Source organism: Aureobasidium pullulans (genome assembly GCF_000721785.1).
Source record: "Aureobasidium pullulans EXF-150 unplaced genomic scaffold scaffold_10, whole genome shotgun sequence".
In the NCBI taxonomy this organism is placed as follows: Eukaryota; Fungi; Ascomycota; class Dothideomycetes; order Dothideales; family Saccotheciaceae; genus Aureobasidium; species Aureobasidium pullulans.
Window position 1 is genome coordinate 517,576 of NW_021941030.1, and position 17,515 is coordinate 535,090.

The following is a 17,515-nucleotide window of genomic DNA, read 5'->3' on the forward strand; positions in this document are numbered from 1 at the left end:
TAGAACCTACGTCAGAACTCTAAAGCGAGTAATGTCTTTGCAGAAGATTACTGTCGAACAGTGACTCAAAGTCAGGGAGAAGGACTCGCCAGTTTTGCGAGCAAATAGTGTTGAACCGCTGCAGTGTCAAATTTGAGGCCATGGATGGGACCGACTGCCTTCTAGGTGGCCAAGGTACTGATGTGTACATCTTTCTGGATCGTAGCTCATCGAACAGCAAGTCCATATCGAACACGATCTTGATTCCCGTCAGAAATGGCTCTAAACCACATCCGCATTTAAAGCCTTTCCAGCGAACCAAAACAGACGGATACAAAGAATGTTGCTAACCCACCACAACACACTCCTGACCCCAGCAGCCGACCTAGTAGTATTCTGCCTATAGACCCAGAAATAAGCAGCCCTCGCAATGGTATACAAAACCGCATATCTGTTGACCATTCCATTATCCAGTTTAGCCACGATGGCCGACAAGACAGCCGCCACAAACACGGTATAGTGTTCCATAGAATTGCTGTGGGCGGATTGAACGCGGCGCATCTGATCGAGTTGCTCTTGAGTGATTCTACCCGTCGAGACCAGCTTTTCTGCGCGGGGAGACACGAGATCATAGCGAGGGTTCATGTTATTGTCGATGCGGAGGCCGAGCTTTTGGATGCGAGTCGATGTACAAATGTAAGACAGCAGAAAATTTGCAAGTAGAAAATGAGGGCCGTAATTAGGAAGAGGAGCCATTGTGTCGTTGGCGGTTAGGCCGAGGTTGACGAGAAAGGATGGCCTGCGATCCTGTTAGATGCGCGTGTCGCGACAGTGTTCGTAGAGATTCGGACATTTTTGGGCCTTGTCAATTTTCTCAGACAAGCGGAGAGACGTATGAAAGTCACGGATGGATACAGAATGTTTTGTCGTTGATGTCAGCGTGTTGAATCTTGAGAACGTCGAGAGAATGAGGCCCTCGAAAAGCGAGCGGTGAGGCGTTAGCCGAGCAAGCGAGTCCTCGAGGGACGAATGATCAAGACGTTTGATAAGACAAGCTACAGTCTGACATCGAGGACCAGTGTCATGACAAGAACATTAACACGGAGCAACTGAGAAATGCAAGCGAAGCGCGCATGGAACTCAAACGAGACGAAGTGGAAAGGCTTGGCAGGGGTCTCACGTGGTCTGAAGCTGTATACCGATGGTTGAAAGCGAGAAAGATCTTTTATTGTAGATGAATCTATCTCTAATGCAAGCGATTCACAACGGGGAATAGTTAAAGAAACGTCATAAACATAGCCCTTTTTAATCCGGGACGCCTGGCCAAATGCCTCGAGTGCAACAGCAAAAACACACCACCAACCCTCTGTATCATTCACGAAGCGTAAACAAAAGAGCAGGTCAGCGAGTGCTCTAGAAGTCATCCTCGTCAGAGAAGACCTCCTCACCACGCTTGCGGCGGGCCATGCGGTCCTTCTTCTTCTTGCGGAGCTCGGCGGATGTGAGCTTCTTCTTCTTCTCAACGGTCTCGATCTTGTTACCCCTGTGGAAATAGTTAGCAAAGATGTTTCTCCAAGAAAAGGATCGGGGATGACAAGCATGGCATCAAATTTTTCTTCTTCATCACCACCCTTGGCCTCAAGTCTAGGCCCAGCACCTTGGCCCTGAACCCAGTTGTGACCGGAAGGAGTCATACGACCGTTCTGGACAGCCCAGACTTCCTCAGTCAAGTCCTTGGTGAACTCGGCAGAGTGAGTAATGATGATGACACCACCCTCGAAGGACTTGATGGCCTTGGAAAGGGCACCGAGAGAGTCACGGTCGAGGTAGTTGGTGGGCTCGTCGAGGACGATCAAGTGAGGACGTTGCCATGAGCAGGCGGCAAGGACGACCTTGACACGCTGACCACCAGACAGACCACGCATACGCGAGTGAGAAACAAGCTCAGCGTCAAGACCGAAGTTGGCGCAGTGAGCCTCAATCTCCTTACGGACGAGAGGACGGAACTGACCAGAGGCAAGAGCCTCCTTCTGGTCAACCTCAGCAACCATCTTCTGATGGGACTGCATGATCTCGGTACGGGGGATCCAGGCGTTGTCAGCGGTCATCATGGGAGTCCACTTCTCGTTCTTCATGCCGATGTTGTCACCGATGGCGAACGAACACTCGTACTCGTAGGAGTTCTTGAACTTTCTACGCGAGTGGATACCGATAACACGACGGTAGGTACCCTCAACCTTGTAGATCTTGTCCATGGCCTTCTCGTCCTCGTCGGTGACGATCTTGTTGGCACGATCCATGGTCTCACGATCCTCACCAGTTTGGAAACGCCACTGGATGTACTCCGAAGGAGTAGAGTCGAGGTGGTGATCGATGTGAGCGAAAGCGTGCTGCTTAATGTAGGCAATACGGATGTTCTCGTGGTGGTAGATTTCACCCTTGGTAGGGATCAGCTCACCAGTAAGGACGTTGATGAGGGTAGATTTTCCGGCACCGTTGGGACCAATGACGGCAATACGGGAGCCGAGAGAGCACTGGAAGGAGCACTCCTCAATCTGGGGCTTGGAGGTACCGGGGTACTGGAAGGAGACGTTGCTAACACGGACGATGGCCTTAGCCTTGGTCTTGACACCCTCAAGGAAACCGGGCTCAGGGAACTTGAACTCCATCTCGGAGGCACCAAGCTCGTAGTAGGACTTGGCGGAAGGAACGCGCTTGACGAACTCGCTAAGCTTGCCACGGTATCTCTTCAGCTTGAAGCGCTCGTAGTGGATAACGTGCTGGATGACGTTGTCGAGGAACTTGGAGTCGTGAGAGATGATGATGGATGTGCAGGGGGAGGTGGTGAGGTAGTTCTCGAGCCAAGCAACGTTCTTGACGTCCAAGTGGTTGGTGGGCTCGTCGAGGAGGAGAATATCGGGCTTCTCGAAGACGGCACGGGCAAGAGCCAGCTTCATCTTCCAACCACCGGAAAGACCACCAATGGGGCCGTCGAGCTGCTCCTCGAGGAAACCGAACTCGATGAGGGTCTTGCGAACCTCCTCGTCGGGGGTCTCGACACCGACGGAGGCAAGCTTCTTCATGGTCCAGCCAATGACGGTCTGCTCAGTGTCGTCGGAGTCGAGATCGTGCTCGACGTAGACGGTCTTGACCTCATCCTGCTTGGGGAAACCCTCAACCTGCTCGTTGTTGATGGCACGCATGAGGGTAGTCTTGCCGGAACCGTTGGGACCGAGAAGACCGTAACGCTGACCACGCTTCAAGCGAAGGTGAGTCTGGTTGAGCAGAATCTTGGCACCGTAGGCCAAGTTGAAGGTGCAGTTGCAGAGATCCTCACCCTCCTCCTCATCGGGCTCGACATCACGGCCGGCAGCGGCGGTGGGGGAGGCACGCTTGCGGAGAGCCTCGGAGACGTTCTTGGCCTCGTCGTCACCAACAATGACGGTAAGGAAAGGAACGGTGTTCTGGGCCCAGGTCATGGGCTCGTCGTCCTTCTCGTCAACGAGCTGGCCACCGATGGCACCAACGTAGTTGACAATGGACTCGAACTTGTCAGCGACACCCTTCTTCTCAGAAAGGACGGACTTGAGGTGGGAGGCAACGGTGGCCATGTCACCGTCCTTGGAGATCTCGGGGATCTTGCCGTTCTCGACGTGACCAACACGGACGAGAGTGTCAAGAGCCTGCTTGGTCTTCTCACGAGCCTCGGGGTCGGCAAGGTTGTCGTGGTTGCGGTGGAGGGCGGGCATCAGCTTGGGCAAGAAAGCGGCGACAATCTGGGGGTCCTCGACAAGCTTGCACATGTTGTCGACAATGACGGCAGCCTTTCTCTTGATGGCGGTCTCACGCTCGTTAAGACCACGCTCGAGAAGGGGAACCATAATGGCGAGGGTGGGCTCGTGGACATCGGTGACGAAAGTGGTGGCACCGAGCAAGTGAATGGTCTCGGGGACGTTCTCGGGCTTAGCGATACACTTGATGAGCTCGGGAATGAAACGCTCGATATCCTTGTTGACGATCAAAGAGCAGATCTTCTCCATGACGGAGTAGGCAGCCTTCTTGACCTCGTTCTTGGTGTCCCACATGGCCTCGGAGACGATGGGGATCAGCTCAGGAACACGGAGAGCGGTCTGGACGGGGGAGGACTCGGAGAGAGCGACGATGCAGTCCAAGTCGGTCATCTTCTCTTGCCACTTCTGGGCGTTGTGGATGGACTCGATGAAGTGGGGGATGAGGGCCTTGACGGCGTTGGCGTTGGCCATACGGGTGATGGCAAGGGCGGCGGCCTGGGCGGCGTTCTTGACGGGAACCATCTTGTCACCGACGGCACCGAGGACGGCGGGGAGAAGGTCGACAAGGTAAGGCTCAACAGCGGGGCTGACCTCGGAGTGCGAGGCGATGGCTTTGATGGCATCGCAGGCACGCTCACGGGCGACAGCGTCCTTCTTGTTGGCAAGGGCCTTCTTCAAGGTAGCGACAGCCCTGAAATTGCGGGTTAGAAATTGGTCAGGTGTGGTATACAGCACGAGGCGACTCACTTGGTGGGAGCATCCTCCTCCTCGATGTCACCGTTGATGAAGATGGCAATCTCCTGAGAGACACCGTTGATCTCATCCTGGGCCTTGGAGACGTTCAACTTGGCCAGGAGCTCCTCGAGCACCTTCAGGGAGGTTTGGTTCTCCTTAGATGCTTGCTTTGATGCCATTTTGGTGGGAGATGAGGAAAAAAAGAGAGATGTGTCCCGGCGACCACAGCTTAATATTGGAACAGACACCGATTTTTCACGCTAATTTTTCCCAACACCAAACCCCGCCAAGACCTCGACGCTCAATCGGAGGCCATTGCACCTCCTTCCGATTCTTACTCCTCTGATTGGCCAGTCAGTCTGCTGCCCGGCAACCGGCTTTGCCTCACTCACTTTGCCACCTTTCACCCAAGCAAAAGCACAAGTTTCGGGGTCGGCGATCCCAAGGATTTCTCTCACCACGCAGGGGTTCGCCGAGCGTCTTTCTGGAACGCTTCGATTCGAAGTCTATCCGAACAATTTTCGAACTTCATCCAGCAATCTCTTTTTTTGTTGGTGTCGCCAATAAGCTCGTAGCCTCACAAGCGGTATCTCCCAACCAAGGGCCACTCTCACTCATGCTTACCTTTGTGCGATTGTCGGTCAGCAAAATGGCTCGTGAATTGCCTGGACACACCTCTCAACAACGTCGTGGAGGCACAGCTCGCTTCAGTCTCACTTCGTGGAACATCCAGACACTCTATGGGCTTGATTTTGTTGCTGTGCCAGAGCAAACAGGTAAAAGCAGCCGCTCTTCAAGTGCATCCATACTCCGTTTCTGATAACCATACGATGCCATCTGGTCAGACACAACATTAGACCACGACGTGATGCTTCAATTGCCAACAGACCGACCATCAAAATTTGCCAAACCCACTCGTATCCAGATGGTATTTTTTGCAAGTTGCATGGAGACCACAGACGCAACGAAGGCTCGATTCCTCGAAAGCGCGAGTGTCGGTTGAGACTTTGCCATCACTCACCCCCAAGGAAGGTCGTCAAGTGTGCTGTACCTGCACTCAAAGGCCAGTAAGACGTCATTTCACTCATGTGTCCAAACTCTCGAGTAGGTAGCGTGGTGGGCTCCGAGATGCTTGTCAGTCAGCCTCATCCCCAGGAAGAGTGCTCATCTGAACGCGCCTAAGGTCTCGATGGGCTGATTCGATACTGCATGTCTACAGCCATGATCTTGCTTACCGTGTCCTTCTAGTCGGTGTTTTTCTTGGAAGACGAAGCATTCGTGGCCGTACTCGTTCTTGCCTGAATGTTTGCTGCTGCATGCTGGTTGACCCCAGGTTTCGTGGAGGGAGTCCCACTTCTCCAGACGGGCGTGGCGCTGTCTGTGCGGCATACCACAGAATCAAGCAACAACTGGAAAGAGCAATTGAACAATCTTGATGAGCAAAAAAGTTTTAGACTTGTAAAAAGTTTGGAATGTAAGCACATTTGGTATCTCTAATGTTCGTAAGTCACAGATCTGATCTGATAACGCGTCATGCTCATACATCATGTTAATGGTTTGAACAGAAGTCTACAACAGAGAACGACTACATCCAGTTACACATTTAACCATACCAGTCCCACTTGTCAAGTTTCATGGTCCCGTGATCTACAAGATGCTTGTGCATGTCGAATGAGTTGAAGAGCATGTGTGGCTCATGGCCCATACCCTTACGCAAACACTCGAACTCGGCTTTGTTAAAGTAATCCTCAAGTATAGGCACGTAGTCTGGGTGAGCACATTTCTTGATGATGACACGAGCTCGCTCGCGAGGAGACAGGCCACGAACATCGGCGAAACCTTGCTCGGTGACGACAACATCGAGATCATGTTCGGTCTGGTCGACATGGGTACACATGGGAACAATGCAAGAAACACCAGTAGGATCAGTCTTGCTTGGACGGGTGGAAGGGGTGTGCATGATCGAGTATTTTGCTGATCTCAAGAAGTCGGCACTTCCACCAAGACCGTTGAGCATGCGCGAGCCCAAGACACATGTGCTGTTGGCGTGGGCATAGATGTCGACCTCCACAGGAGTGTTCATTCCGATGACACCAAGACGACGAATAACTTCAGGTGAGTTGGAAACTGCCTGGCTACGGAGAAGAAGTTTGGGATAGTAATTCTCCCAATTATCGTAGAAGCGCTTGAAACCGTCGGGCGAGAAGCGAATGGATGTCGCTGTGGCAAAGTCAAGATTGCCCGAGTCAAAAAGGTCAAGGAAAGAGTCTTGAAGGACTTCGGTCCAGACCTTGAGGTTCTTGAAGTTGGCACCTCCAGAGGCGAGTCCGCCAATAACGGCGTTGGCGATGTTACCGATACCCGACTGAAGAGGTAGAAGGTTCTCGGGCAAGCGTCCCTTGCTAACTTCGTACTTTAGGAACTCAATGAGATTGCTGGCAATGGCTCTGCTGGTATCGTCTTCGGGCGCGTTAGGCTGGGTCTGATCAGGATAGTCTGATTCGATAATTGCAACAACACGCTCAGGGTCGATAGGGATGTGAGGAGTGCCAATGCGGTCCTCAGGAGCCATGATCAAATATGGCTTTCGACGAGGCGGAAGATCTGTCATGGTGATATCGTGAAGACCTTCGAATGAGGGAGCCGCAGTATTGACCTCGATGATGATCTTATCTGCCATCTGTATGATCTCGGGAGAGGCACCGACCGAAGCACCAGGAATAATTCCGCCGTCTTCGGTTATGGCACTGGCTTCCACAATAGCAACATCCAGGCGGTTGTTGGCCTTTTCCCTCGTGTAAAATCCGTACATCAAGTCCACAGGGAACATGCTCAAGTGCTTGTCGAAGAACTTGATGTTGCCATTGTTGATGCCTTTCGCAATCTCCTTGCCGACCTGGTGAGGAGCACGTCGCTCAATCATGTTGAGTTTAGCCCATCGATTTTCTGTTTCAGCACCAGAGGAGGCGCCAACAAAAAGGTTGTACTTGAGTTGGCCTTGGAGGCCGTTCTTTTCGACATGATCAGCCATGGCTGTGGGTACCTTTCTGCATCAAGTCAGACTATCGGGTCCTCAGGCCTGACTTCCAAAACGTACTTCGGATAACCGACACCAGTAAACCCAGACCAGCCGACGTAACTACCATTGGGGAAATGGTGCATCAAATCCTCGGCTTTAGCAATCTTGTTAAGATAGCTGGGTCGTCTGACACGACTTTTCAGGAGTGCTGATGCCGACATACTAGGTATTTTGACGAGATATGTTTACTTAGTCTCTGAAATCCAGCAAAGGAAATAGTAGATAGGGCAAGCGATTGTTTGGGGAGATGCCTTTGTTTTGAGAGCTTTCCGAAGCTCCATGTCCCCGCCTGCTAGTATGCACATGCATCGCATGATGTCAGGTGGCTCACAACTGGGAAGTCACCCTGACCCCCGACATGTCCCTCTTTGCGTTTCAGCTTGATTGTTCGGTCTGCCCAATTCCTTCAACACGCTTGATGAAGATGCTTGCATACATCTCAGTGATTGCATTTGTTGACTTATGAATGGCCTGTGACGCCAGGTGCGAAGGACTGCCGGGTGAATTGTTCACCCTCATGCACGCCAAGGCGACATGGTTTCCTGTCAGGAGAGAGATGCTGTGAAACAGATTTCCTCATGCTCAACCAAAGATGTTAATCGAAGATCAATGAGTCGTCGGACCCCACGTTCGCTCCCCCTCGATGTTCTTAATCACAAAGAAGAACGTGCCTTGCCATTGCTTCCAGAAGTTGCAACGCAATCAACTTCATCGCTCTTGCTTGAATCAAAATATCGCTTGGTACTCTCTACTCGAGGCAACGGCGACGCCGAGTAATGATTGCCTCATAGTAGATCAACTATCAACATTCCTTCCGCGATACGTGCAATCCATTATCATGCCTTGATCATGGATCAATCATCAGGTATGTCGGCTTTGGAGATACTCGCCGCCATTCATCAGCCACTCCACGATGCACCTGTCCTCACACCCACTCTCGTCGACCAAGAAGTCCGAAAGGTCCATCATGAAATCCAGAATGAAGAAGAGCTCTCCCAAAGAATTGCTGAGGTGTTCAAGATGGCAGAATGGTACCCGTCATTGTATCGTATGGTTGTCACTCGACTGACCAAAGGTAGTGGTCGAGGAACAAAAGACCCCATCGAAAGCAATCGCCTCGACCAACAATCAAGCGTGTCAACTCTCAAAGCTACCCCTCAGTTGAAGATCACCCCTGCCAACACCAGTCGCTCCAGTAAGAACCCCAAGCTTCCTACGACCCAAGACATGAAAAGTCGACTAGAGGACTTTACTGCAGAGGAGAAGACCTCGAATGAGCCGCCCATAACGATCGAATTGCTGAAACTGCGCGGCGGCATGGGTATCCACTGGGAGAAGACGATGTCGGCAACAACGATGGACAAGCTTCGACAAGAGGCCCTTCGAGTTGAGAGGATGAGGCGTATGAGTAGCGGCGAGTCCCGTGGCGAAAAGACTGTGAGGTTCGACATGTCTACCAAGGAGTGATCTGCTTTTCCATGGCCGCCTCGTTGTTGGACTGGCTCTGCCTCGCGAGGTGTGTACGGCAGAGGAATGGCGACTAGCGGCAGCAACTTTGGTGCGTGTTGGGCCAATGTTTGGGCTGTTGGCCGAAGAAGGTGGGACTGAGAAACTACAAAGCTTGTGAGCTTTATACAGCGACACAGAAAGTGCCAGATTGTCCTTGGAGGTTTACAGCGAGGTCTTGTATCTTTAGAAAGCTTTCTTCTAAAGTATAATAGCGGTACCGGGACCGACCTCTCTCGGTCTATCGAGCTATCTCTGTACCAGTCCGGGGGAACGTAAGATGGTGTTGTAAGTAGATACGCTGTCCGAAGCGGGCACGAACGAACAAGCATTCTCAGTGGACAATCACCCAAACCATTTTGCTTTTGATAGCTAGTTCGATACCCAGTTGGGATCAACAGATGTCGGCTGTTCTTCTCTCTTCCTTCGCTTCTCGCATTGGTCTATCACAGTAGACCAGGGGTATCATAAAAATCGTCAAACTATTTCTTCAGCAATCAGATCAATAGACCCTTTTGCACTCTCCAGCCAGAGCACCCAGCTTGTCAAGCATGGTCTCTCTTTCTTCCAAGGCCTTCTTCCTCTCCTCGTCGGCCTCTCTCAGCTCTTTCTCCAAGACTTGTATCCTTTGGCTTTGATTCGCTTCACTCTCGCCAATACCCGGCAGCACAGAGATCAGATATTCAATCTGCTGTTCTTTGAGCACTAAATCCCTAGCCAGTTCCTTCAAAGCAGCTTGGAAAGTAGCAGGATCATCAGGGCCGATTTGCGCAGGGTCTTGACCTTCCAGAGCAGAGGCTTCGGGGTTGTTGGCGAGGGCAGGGTTTTGTTCGGCGGCAGTGGCTGTGAGGGTGTCGGGGGCGGCGTTTGGTTGGAGAGGTGCTGGGGCGTTGGGGGTTGGGTCGGACATGTCCGGTTGGCCTGGGATGTCGCCGTATTGATGGCGTGTTTGGATGTAGCGGATTGATGCGAACATTTGGGTTGCCAGCTGCGAGTCGCGTTAGTTGTCGCATTTCTGCTGCAGACTCCGGGAGTCGCTTACATCATCCAGGCAATCCTGGAGTTGGGTTAATCGATCTGCCATAGTGCGTGTTTGTGGTATAGATCGGAGTGAAGCAAAAAGTGGAAGGTGCGAAGGTGCGAAGTTGTTGGTTGCGATGACGGGCCTTGCAGCTTGCAAGTCGCGCTTCCCTCCGCAAACTTGTTGGCGATGCTTCGACAAGTCGCGACCTTCAATCACTCTCTATTTCCTACCACATGCACCGCCATGCCATAACCGCTTGCAGTCGCCTGAACAAGTCGTCGCCATTTCTTCCGTCATTTAGACGTTACGCCTCTCAGCATGTGAAGCCCTCGACCACCGAGGCAGTCGACTCCTCCGATGCCTCGCCCATCCCATCACCTCCGGATGACACTCCGCCATTGAAGAAGAAGCGCTCTCGGAAATTGAAACCAGAAAATCTCCATGAGGATACAAACCCATCTATACCAGATCTTGCTGTCAATGCGTCAACAACCAAGAGACGTGGTCGTCCGCCAAAGGTCCTCGACACCACCATAGCGGACACCACAATTGCAGACGCTGCCGAAGCAGCACCAAAGAAACGTATCCGTAAACCCAAGCCCTCAAAAGACCAACATGCAATCGCCCACGGCAGCGCCCACCACTCTTCCCTCTCTGAGTTCCTCACCTACGCCTCTACCACAACTCTCTCTCCAACCAGCACAGTCTACCGCGGCACCCACTACGAATACACCGTTGCAAACGCCCTCTCTGGCCTCGGCTTCTCCTTGACACGCGTTGGCCGAGCTAGCGACCTCGGTATCGATCTATTGGGTTCTTGGGCATTACCTTCCCGTCCTGCACCGTTGAGTATTTTGGTACAATGTAAAGCGGAAGCCCCAAAGCCGAGTATGATCAGGGAATTGGAAGGGGCGGTTGTAGGTGCGCCTGTAAGGTATAGAGGTGAAGGCACAATTGCTATTTTGGCTGCGGCCAAAGAGGCGACGAAGGGGGTCAGAGATGCTGTTGGGAGGAGTGGTCTACCTATGGCCTATCTCAATATCACGACTGAGGGTAGAGTGAGACAGTTTGTCTGGAACCAAGCCGCTGTAGAGTGTGGCTTGGAAGGCGTGGGTGTCACTTTGAGGTATCTGGTTGGTGGCGAGTCTGAAGTAGCTTTGACCTGGAAAGGTCTACCTTGGTCGTCTTCGTCTTCAGCTTGACCCAGCAATCACACCTGTTGACTTTCATGCTGGTGACAAGAATAATAGGCAGGAAAAAGAAGAACTCGTCATATATTATTACTACCCAACCCCCTTTTTGTTGTACAATATCTCTGTCCTGTTGTTGCCTTATCTTCCACTTCCACTGCTGCCAGGTCTCGGCTTACTCAACTTCTTCCGCTCCTTCTTGCTCTTTTCCTCCACGACTTCCGTTGGTGCAGGTCGAGTTTCGGGAGCAGGGGCAGCAGTTGGTGCAGGTGCAGGTGCAGGTGCAGGCACTGTCTGAGGACCAAGAGGGCTCACACTTCTGGCCCGAGGGTCCATGAGACCGACTCCTTGTTCGGCGGCTTGTCTTTCCCTCATCTCCATCGATTGACCTCTTTGCGCCTCATCCAATTCTGGCATTAGATCCGAAGCCGATCTGACAAAGCTTCTTCGCGCCAACGGACTCTTGCCTGTTCTGCTGCGGTTGCTGCCGTGATCATACGCCTGTCTGGTCCTCCCGGGTACTGCTAGAACTTTCTCAGAGCCGGCAGGTGCTTTACCTTGTGCTACGCTCATGTCGCTGTTGTCAGAGTTCATTCTTCCATGGCCGTAGTTTGATTCGTCGTCGCTGGCCGACTGCACCGAGACGGAGTAACCTCCCTTAAGGGTTGTGCCTGTGTCGGGTCTGCTCATCTCGTACTCCTCTTGCTCGTAGTGCAATCCACCAGCTGGTCTCTGATGGGCTTGTGCGTTGTGGTACAGATTACGATCTTCTGGTCCGAAGATCGATTCGATTCGTCGAGGAAGATAGACCGAGTTATTGCCTGAAGTTGCCGTACCGATCGATTCGAAACTCAATCTGCGCATAGCTGGATGGTTTGAAATGTCCGGTAGTGTGTTTGTAGAATCGGCCGCTTGCTTGTACCACCCACCAGGCATAAGCTCTGGTGCCGCAAACTTGCCCTCGAGCCGCTGATCCGGAAGCACGTTTCTGTTCTTGACAGACTTTTTGCGAGTGATCGCTTCGACTGCGGGTTTGAAGGTTTCTGGTACGACGTTCAGATCGTCACCTGTTGCCTCTGCGTGTTCGATGGCAGCTTGTGGTGTGGTGGTCGAGTTGGCTGCACCAGCATCGGCACGTGGTCCTCCCCAGGTCCTCTGACCAGCTGTGAAAATTCCATACACCATGTACGCCCAGTTGAAGAAGGGGTTGATGACGAACATCAGGGGATACATCATGATCTTGTATCGTCCGAGCTTGGCACCAAAGTACAACATCAATACCCAGTTGAGGCCGAGAGACACAGCGATGAATCCAACAGGCAAGTTTGCAATCTTTTGAGATGTCGTGATGATGGAGATGACCATGATGAAGAAGAGAAGTGCGGTGGTTCTGATGGTGTTTTGAGCAAAGCGGACCAGACAGAGGATAGGGTAGCGTCTCCAGAGACGGACATCCGTGAGCATGCAAACCTCGTTAGTGATAAATCCAAGGAACCATCTGCGACGTTGTTTGAGTAAACTTTGATATGTCTGTACGGCTTCGGTCTTGCAAAAGGCTCCGGTGTTCATCTGGATCTGATACTTCTCTTTGGCTCCAATCATGAAGAGATGGGTCAGCCATCTGTCTTCTCCCAGATGGCATTTGCCGTAATCGAACAAGTCATCGCACTGTTCTGCTTTGTCCGCGAAGTAGTATTTAGCCATAGCTCTGAAAGCAGAGAACCGCAAGACTGTCAAAGCTCCCGGCAAGCATGTTACAGCGCCGCAACCAGATTCGACAGATCTTTCAAACAACTGGCCGTGGATGTATTCCATGTCTTGCAGAACAGTGATCAAACTGTTCTTCTCTGTTGTTGAGGTGATGACGCCGGTCATGGCCAACATGTTTCTCTTGCTTCCAGGCTTCAATTCCATCTCATACATGAAGTTCTGGATGCACACTCTGTCAAGAATGCAGTCGGAGTCGATGAAGAGAACAAAGAGATTATCGTTGCGTTTCAAGTACTCGGCATACACTTTGTCGATAAGCTTGAAAGTCCTCTTTTGGCAGTGACGCTTACCACCGTGCGGAAAACGAGAAATGGTGACGCGAGTGCTTCTATAAGTGACGTCGATACTCTTAGGGTATGTGTCCAGCGTCAAGGGAACACCGAGTTGCTCAATAGTCTTGAGGTAAAGTTCGTCTTCCTGGTCTCCGTCGAAGGAAAGGAAGATGTGCAAACAAGATGGAGGGTAGTCACAGTCGGCCAAAGAATCCACTGTTCGAAGCAGAATCTCAGGAATCTCTTTGTAACAAGGCATGATGATAACGACCTTGGGGGCTGAATCCTCGTCCAGGACGTGTTTGATGCGCTTCGTTCGTCCGACAGAGTGCGTGACCAGTTGATATACACAGATGAGCCATGGAATGATGAGCAGTCCAGAGAAAGACCAGAAGGCGAACCATTGCAAGAAGCTGACCATTTCTTGAGGGAAGTATCGCACGACTTGGCTTGGAAGGGGAAGCGTTACAACCATTATGGGTAAGAATATGCATCTGGGTTTGGTGTCAGCAACTGGAGGCTCGAAGATCTACTCATAGCAACGCACCTGAGGCCAGTGAAAGCAAACATCATCACTATCGCAAGGATCTTGATGCTGACAGTCTCGGCCTTCTGATAGACCTTGACAAGACAGTATAGAAAAGCAGCTACCCAAAGGAACCATTCGAGAAGGGCAGCAAGCATAACCGAGCCCACAATGGCGGTATATGCAATCTATCGACATTAGCACAAGGAGTGGCATTTTCGCAACAGTATTGGACTCACATCCTTTGTTGCCCAATGATCATGAATAGATGGGACACCATTCTCATTGACTGCACGGGCAAACATTTCGGTCCACATATTGTATATGATTAGATCCTGGCAAGAAAACGAGCGTAGCCAGGAATAACGAAGGGGAGTAGAAATGTTCTGAAGGAGATGTGTTTGTAAACAGGAGTGCAAGGGCGATGTTCCAGGTAGAAGAAGAGCGGTCAAGTACCAAATTAGAACCAGGTGACTTTCCAGAAGTCAACCTTCTTTCCTTTTTGCCCAGTGGTTTGAATTCGTGCAGTTTCGTGATCACGTATTAGATCAAGTTTTTTGTTCGTCGGGTGAGAGGGGTAGTATGTGCGTCTTTTGGGATTGGCCAAGGTCACACTGCATATGCAGGTGTTGAAAATTAGTCAATTTGATTGAGAGAGGAGAAAAGAGGCTTGGTCGTGCAGATGCGAGCGCGGAACATGCATTCAGAAAGTTCAACTCCGCAGAGATCGACTGGTTGGTAAGAAGGGTTGGTTTATGTGCTGGCGCAGTCGATGGAAAGAACCAAGATGATCATAGGTGAATAGAAAGCGATTTAGTGAAAGTAGAAAGAAAATCTTAGTCCAGCCGGGGACACAAGAGAACAATGCAACGACGAAGCAAAAACAGAGAATACGAGGCAGGAGCCATTGAAAAGTAAAGGAACCAGTTGGATATAATTGACCATGCGGGTGTGGAGAGAGAGACGGACCCTGACCCCAGTGCTTTGGAGGAAGGCGCCAAGTGTCGCACCACGGTCTGGAGACGCTGCTTGTGGATGCCACGCTTTCGATTGGTTTATTTTTGGCCTACTTGCCTACTGGAATCCAGTCTTTGCTGCCGCTGGTTGTAAGAGAACCATCCCGCATGGTGATGGCGTGTATCAAAAGTACGTAGCTCCGGCTCGTTGAGCAGTCTCTGCCGCTCCAGTAAGGCGAACGTAGGGCACGGAAATGGGAAACCCACGAACCGTGTGAGTCCCGTAGCGAAGTTACCAAAAGACATGATACGCTTGGAATTGTCGGCATTATCCATTGCAAGTTGCTCCTTCTCAGCTCCTTACCGAGCACAACTCTGTCCTCGAAGAAGGTTTTGCTTTTCGGCGGCCACAAGACAGCCCAAGCTTTCGTGCAGAGAGTCAGTCTAGATGCGGCCATGTCTGCCTTGCACAACACGATTTGTTCCGGAGGGACAGCGAGGCGACTTGATGCTACTCTCGACCGGCATGTTTAACGACTAGAAGCATCCTATCTTTTTGCAGACGGGACGCCCTTATGATTCTGGAACAGCCAAATACAGTGTTTTATAATTGACCTTGAGCACGGCATGTCTATCACGTGATGCTGCTGTAGCTCAGTGGTAGAGCGTGGGATTGCAGTTTCTGCAATTATCCTAAGGTCCGTTGTTCGACCCAGCGTAGCAGCTTCATTTTTGGGTTTCTCCTGTCCTGGCACTGTTTTTTTTTTGCCTAATGCAACCCTTTTTTTAACCCTCGCGCTTTGGTCGCTCATCTGATAGATGATTATTGTGTTTTCTGTTCTCTTCATCAACCTTCCTACCTTCTCGTGTACTTGGAGCCGTTACTTCTAGCTATCTCCCACACCCACACTTGGAACTGTCCGCACTGCAGAAATGCACAATATTCTTGAGATTGGTAAAGTCGTCCGCAGAGAAGTGTTGACAGGGGCTGTCTCTACCAATATCAAAATCGTGCGTTTCGACAGAGAGTTTAGCACATTGAACATGCATGTTTCGGAGCTGAAGTCCGTCAAGGCCCAAGCTTCAGAAGGCATTTCCTTTCCCACAAGGCTTGGAACTCTTGCTGCCTCTCAAACCAACCTCTATTTTGGATTGTTTCTTGAATCTTTCCAATCAATAGTCTGCATTATATACAATCACAATGACAATTGGATACGCTGTTTGCCTGACGAGATCAGAGCACACGTTCCGAGGAACTGCTCGATGACGCTCGCCTGATGACATTGATGGTTTCCCATGCCAAAATGCGGGCACTTCTGACGACAGGACTTTCGCATTGGGGATTTGGCAGATTTAATAGGAGTAGCAGGCCATCGATCGGAGAATTCAAAGCATCAGCAGATTCCTATTACATCTACTTTTTTAGGCTACGCATCTCGCTCTGCTGCCGACCCATCGCATTCATCATGACGACACTCACAAGAATGACACTTAGAGCTCTCCCCTCAAGTACAAGTAGAGCAGCACCCCGAACATTGATGGCTACTTCCCGTCTTCAGACATTTTCTCGACACATCCAACCTCAAGCAATCTATACGCCTGTCACCCAACGTACTTTCACAACCACATCCAACATGTCATCGCCCAACAATAACGATGCTTTTAAGCTCTCTGAGCTGTTCAATGTCAAGGACAAGGTTGTCGTCGTCTCCGGTTCGTCATGAAATCTCACAAAGGTAGACACGAACTCAGTTCTGACTACTCAATACAGGTGGTGGCTCGGGCATCGGCCTCATGGCGACACAGGCATTCGCTGTGAACGGTGCTAAGGTCTACATTATCGGCCGCACAAAGGAGAAGCTCGACAAGGTCGCTGAGATCTACGGCAAGGACATTCCTGGACAAATCATCCCCATCCAGGGTGACATCTCAAAGAAGGAGTCGATCACTGCCATGGTCAAGGAGATTGAAAGTAAGGAGAAGTGTGTCTGCATCCTGGTCAACAAGTAAGCATCTCACCATACGTTTGTCAGTGTAGGTCTTCTAACGTGTCCCCCAGCGCTGGCGTTTCGTCCAACACCATGCAGACCGAGGCCAAGACTGCCGAGGAGATGAAGGCTAACCTTTTCGACAACCCCGACTCCAACATTGAGGACTGGACCGATACCTACAAGACCAATGTCCCTCAATGCTTCTTCATGACCATGGGCTTCCTGCCTCTGCTCCAAAAGGCTTCCGAACACCAACACGGCTTCTCTGGCTGTGTCATTAATGTCTGCTCTATCAGCGGAATCGTCAAGACTGCTCAGCACCACTTTGCCTACAATGCCTCTAAGGCAGCCGTTATTCACCTTACTAAGATGCTCGGCTTCGAGATCGGCAACAACGGCCTTAAGGTTCGTGTCAACTCCATCGCTCCCGGTGTCTTCCCTTCGGAGATGACTCAGGGTGAGAGTGGTGAGAATCAAAAGTCAGAGCTTCCTAAAGAGGACTTCGAGGGTAAGGTCTTCGCCCAACGCCCTGGTAATGACAGAGACATGGGCAACGCAATGTTATTCGTGGCTTCTAACCAGTATTTAAGCAAAGCTAGCATTCGTACATGGGGGTCCAGAGCGCGAATAGCTGATCACGGCTGAACCCTGCGTCTCGGCACAAACTACCCCGCTACGCGTATNATCCCGCTTGGA

At 51.2% G+C, this 17,515-nt stretch overlaps 8 protein-coding genes across 8 annotated transcripts; 2 read left to right on the top strand and 6 right to left on the bottom strand.

The window, feature by feature from the left end:
- Positions 1 to 123: 123 nt before the first annotated feature.
- Positions 124 to 1,005, bottom strand: M438DRAFT_346019 (uncharacterized protein). Its single transcript, XM_029905575.1, has 2 exons — positions 831 to 1,005; positions 124 to 778 (listed from the first exon to the last, which is right to left on the bottom strand). Coding segments are annotated over exons 1-2 (519 nt in total). The 5' UTR covers positions 833 to 1,005; the 3' UTR covers positions 124 to 261.
- Positions 1,006 to 1,317: 312 nt separating this feature from the next.
- Positions 1,318 to 4,684, bottom strand: M438DRAFT_365752 (elongation factor 3; the record flags this gene model as incomplete). Its single annotated transcript, XM_029907818.1, has 3 exons — positions 1,318 to 1,522; positions 1,579 to 4,461; positions 4,518 to 4,684. 3 exons carry the CDS (start codon positions 4,682 to 4,684, stop codon positions 1,393 to 1,395), a joined length of 3,180 nt encoding a protein of 1,059 aa, XP_029760112.1. The 3' UTR covers positions 1,318 to 1,392.
- A 1,292-nt stretch (positions 4,685 to 5,976) lies between these two features.
- Positions 5,977 to 7,931, bottom strand: M438DRAFT_25270 (uncharacterized protein). The gene is made up of 3 exons (XM_029899665.1): positions 7,603 to 7,931; positions 6,049 to 7,552; positions 5,977 to 5,998 (listed from the first exon to the last, which is right to left on the bottom strand). Exons 1-2 carry the CDS (start codon positions 7,743 to 7,745, stop codon positions 6,109 to 6,111), a joined length of 1,587 nt encoding a protein of 528 aa, XP_029760113.1. The 5' UTR covers positions 7,746 to 7,931; the 3' UTR covers positions 5,977 to 5,998; positions 6,049 to 6,108.
- A 502-nt stretch (positions 7,932 to 8,433) lies between these two features.
- On the bottom strand, positions 8,434 to 9,619 carry M438DRAFT_380533 (uncharacterized protein). The gene has a single exon (XM_029908887.1). The coding sequence runs from the start codon at positions 9,420 to 9,422 to the stop codon at positions 8,742 to 8,744; it is 681 nt and encodes a 226-aa protein (XP_029760114.1). The 5' UTR covers positions 9,423 to 9,619; the 3' UTR covers positions 8,434 to 8,741.
- Positions 9,593 to 10,174, bottom strand: M438DRAFT_335655 (uncharacterized protein; the record flags this gene model as incomplete). The annotated part of the gene is made up of 2 exons (XM_029903825.1): positions 9,593 to 10,078; positions 10,133 to 10,174. The coding sequence occupies 2 exons, from the start codon at positions 10,172 to 10,174 to the stop codon at positions 9,593 to 9,595; spliced, it is 528 nt and encodes a 175-aa protein (XP_029760115.1).
- Positions 10,175 to 10,347: 173 nt separating this feature from the next.
- On the top strand, positions 10,348 to 11,316 carry M438DRAFT_355766 (uncharacterized protein; the record flags this gene model as incomplete). Its single annotated transcript, XM_029907059.1, has 1 exon — positions 10,348 to 11,316. One exon carries the CDS (start codon positions 10,348 to 10,350, stop codon positions 11,314 to 11,316), a length of 969 nt encoding a protein of 322 aa, XP_029760116.1.
- A 129-nt stretch (positions 11,317 to 11,445) lies between these two features.
- M438DRAFT_274227 (uncharacterized protein) lies at positions 11,446 to 14,189 on the bottom strand (the record flags this gene model as incomplete). Its single annotated transcript, XM_029900697.1, has 3 exons — positions 11,446 to 13,840; positions 13,894 to 14,060; positions 14,112 to 14,189. The coding sequence occupies 3 exons, from the start codon at positions 14,187 to 14,189 to the stop codon at positions 11,446 to 11,448; spliced, it is 2,640 nt and encodes an 879-aa protein (XP_029760117.1).
- A 2,273-nt stretch (positions 14,190 to 16,462) lies between these two features.
- On the top strand, positions 16,463 to 17,464 carry M438DRAFT_335658 (NAD(P)-binding protein; the record flags this gene model as incomplete). Its single annotated transcript, XM_029903826.1, has 3 exons — positions 16,463 to 16,541; positions 16,600 to 16,834; positions 16,888 to 17,464. The coding sequence occupies 3 exons, from the start codon at positions 16,463 to 16,465 to the stop codon at positions 17,462 to 17,464; spliced, it is 891 nt and encodes a 296-aa protein (XP_029760118.1).
- Positions 17,465 to 17,515: the final 51 nt, after the last annotated feature.

Excerpts from the sequence above, each read along its gene's own strand:
- M438DRAFT_380533 (XM_029908887.1), bottom strand. The coding sequence starts at position 9,422 with ATGCTTGTTCGTTCGTGCCCGCTTCGGACAGCGTATCTACTTACAACA.
- M438DRAFT_25270 (XM_029899665.1), bottom strand. The coding sequence starts at position 7,745 with ATGTCGGCATCAGCACTCCTGAAAAGTCGTGTCAGACGACCCAGCTAT. Across the intron at positions 7,553-7,602 it reads ACTGGTGTCGGTTATCCGAA|AAAGGTACCCACAGCCATGG; the intron begins GTACGTTTTGGA and ends GACTTGATGCAG.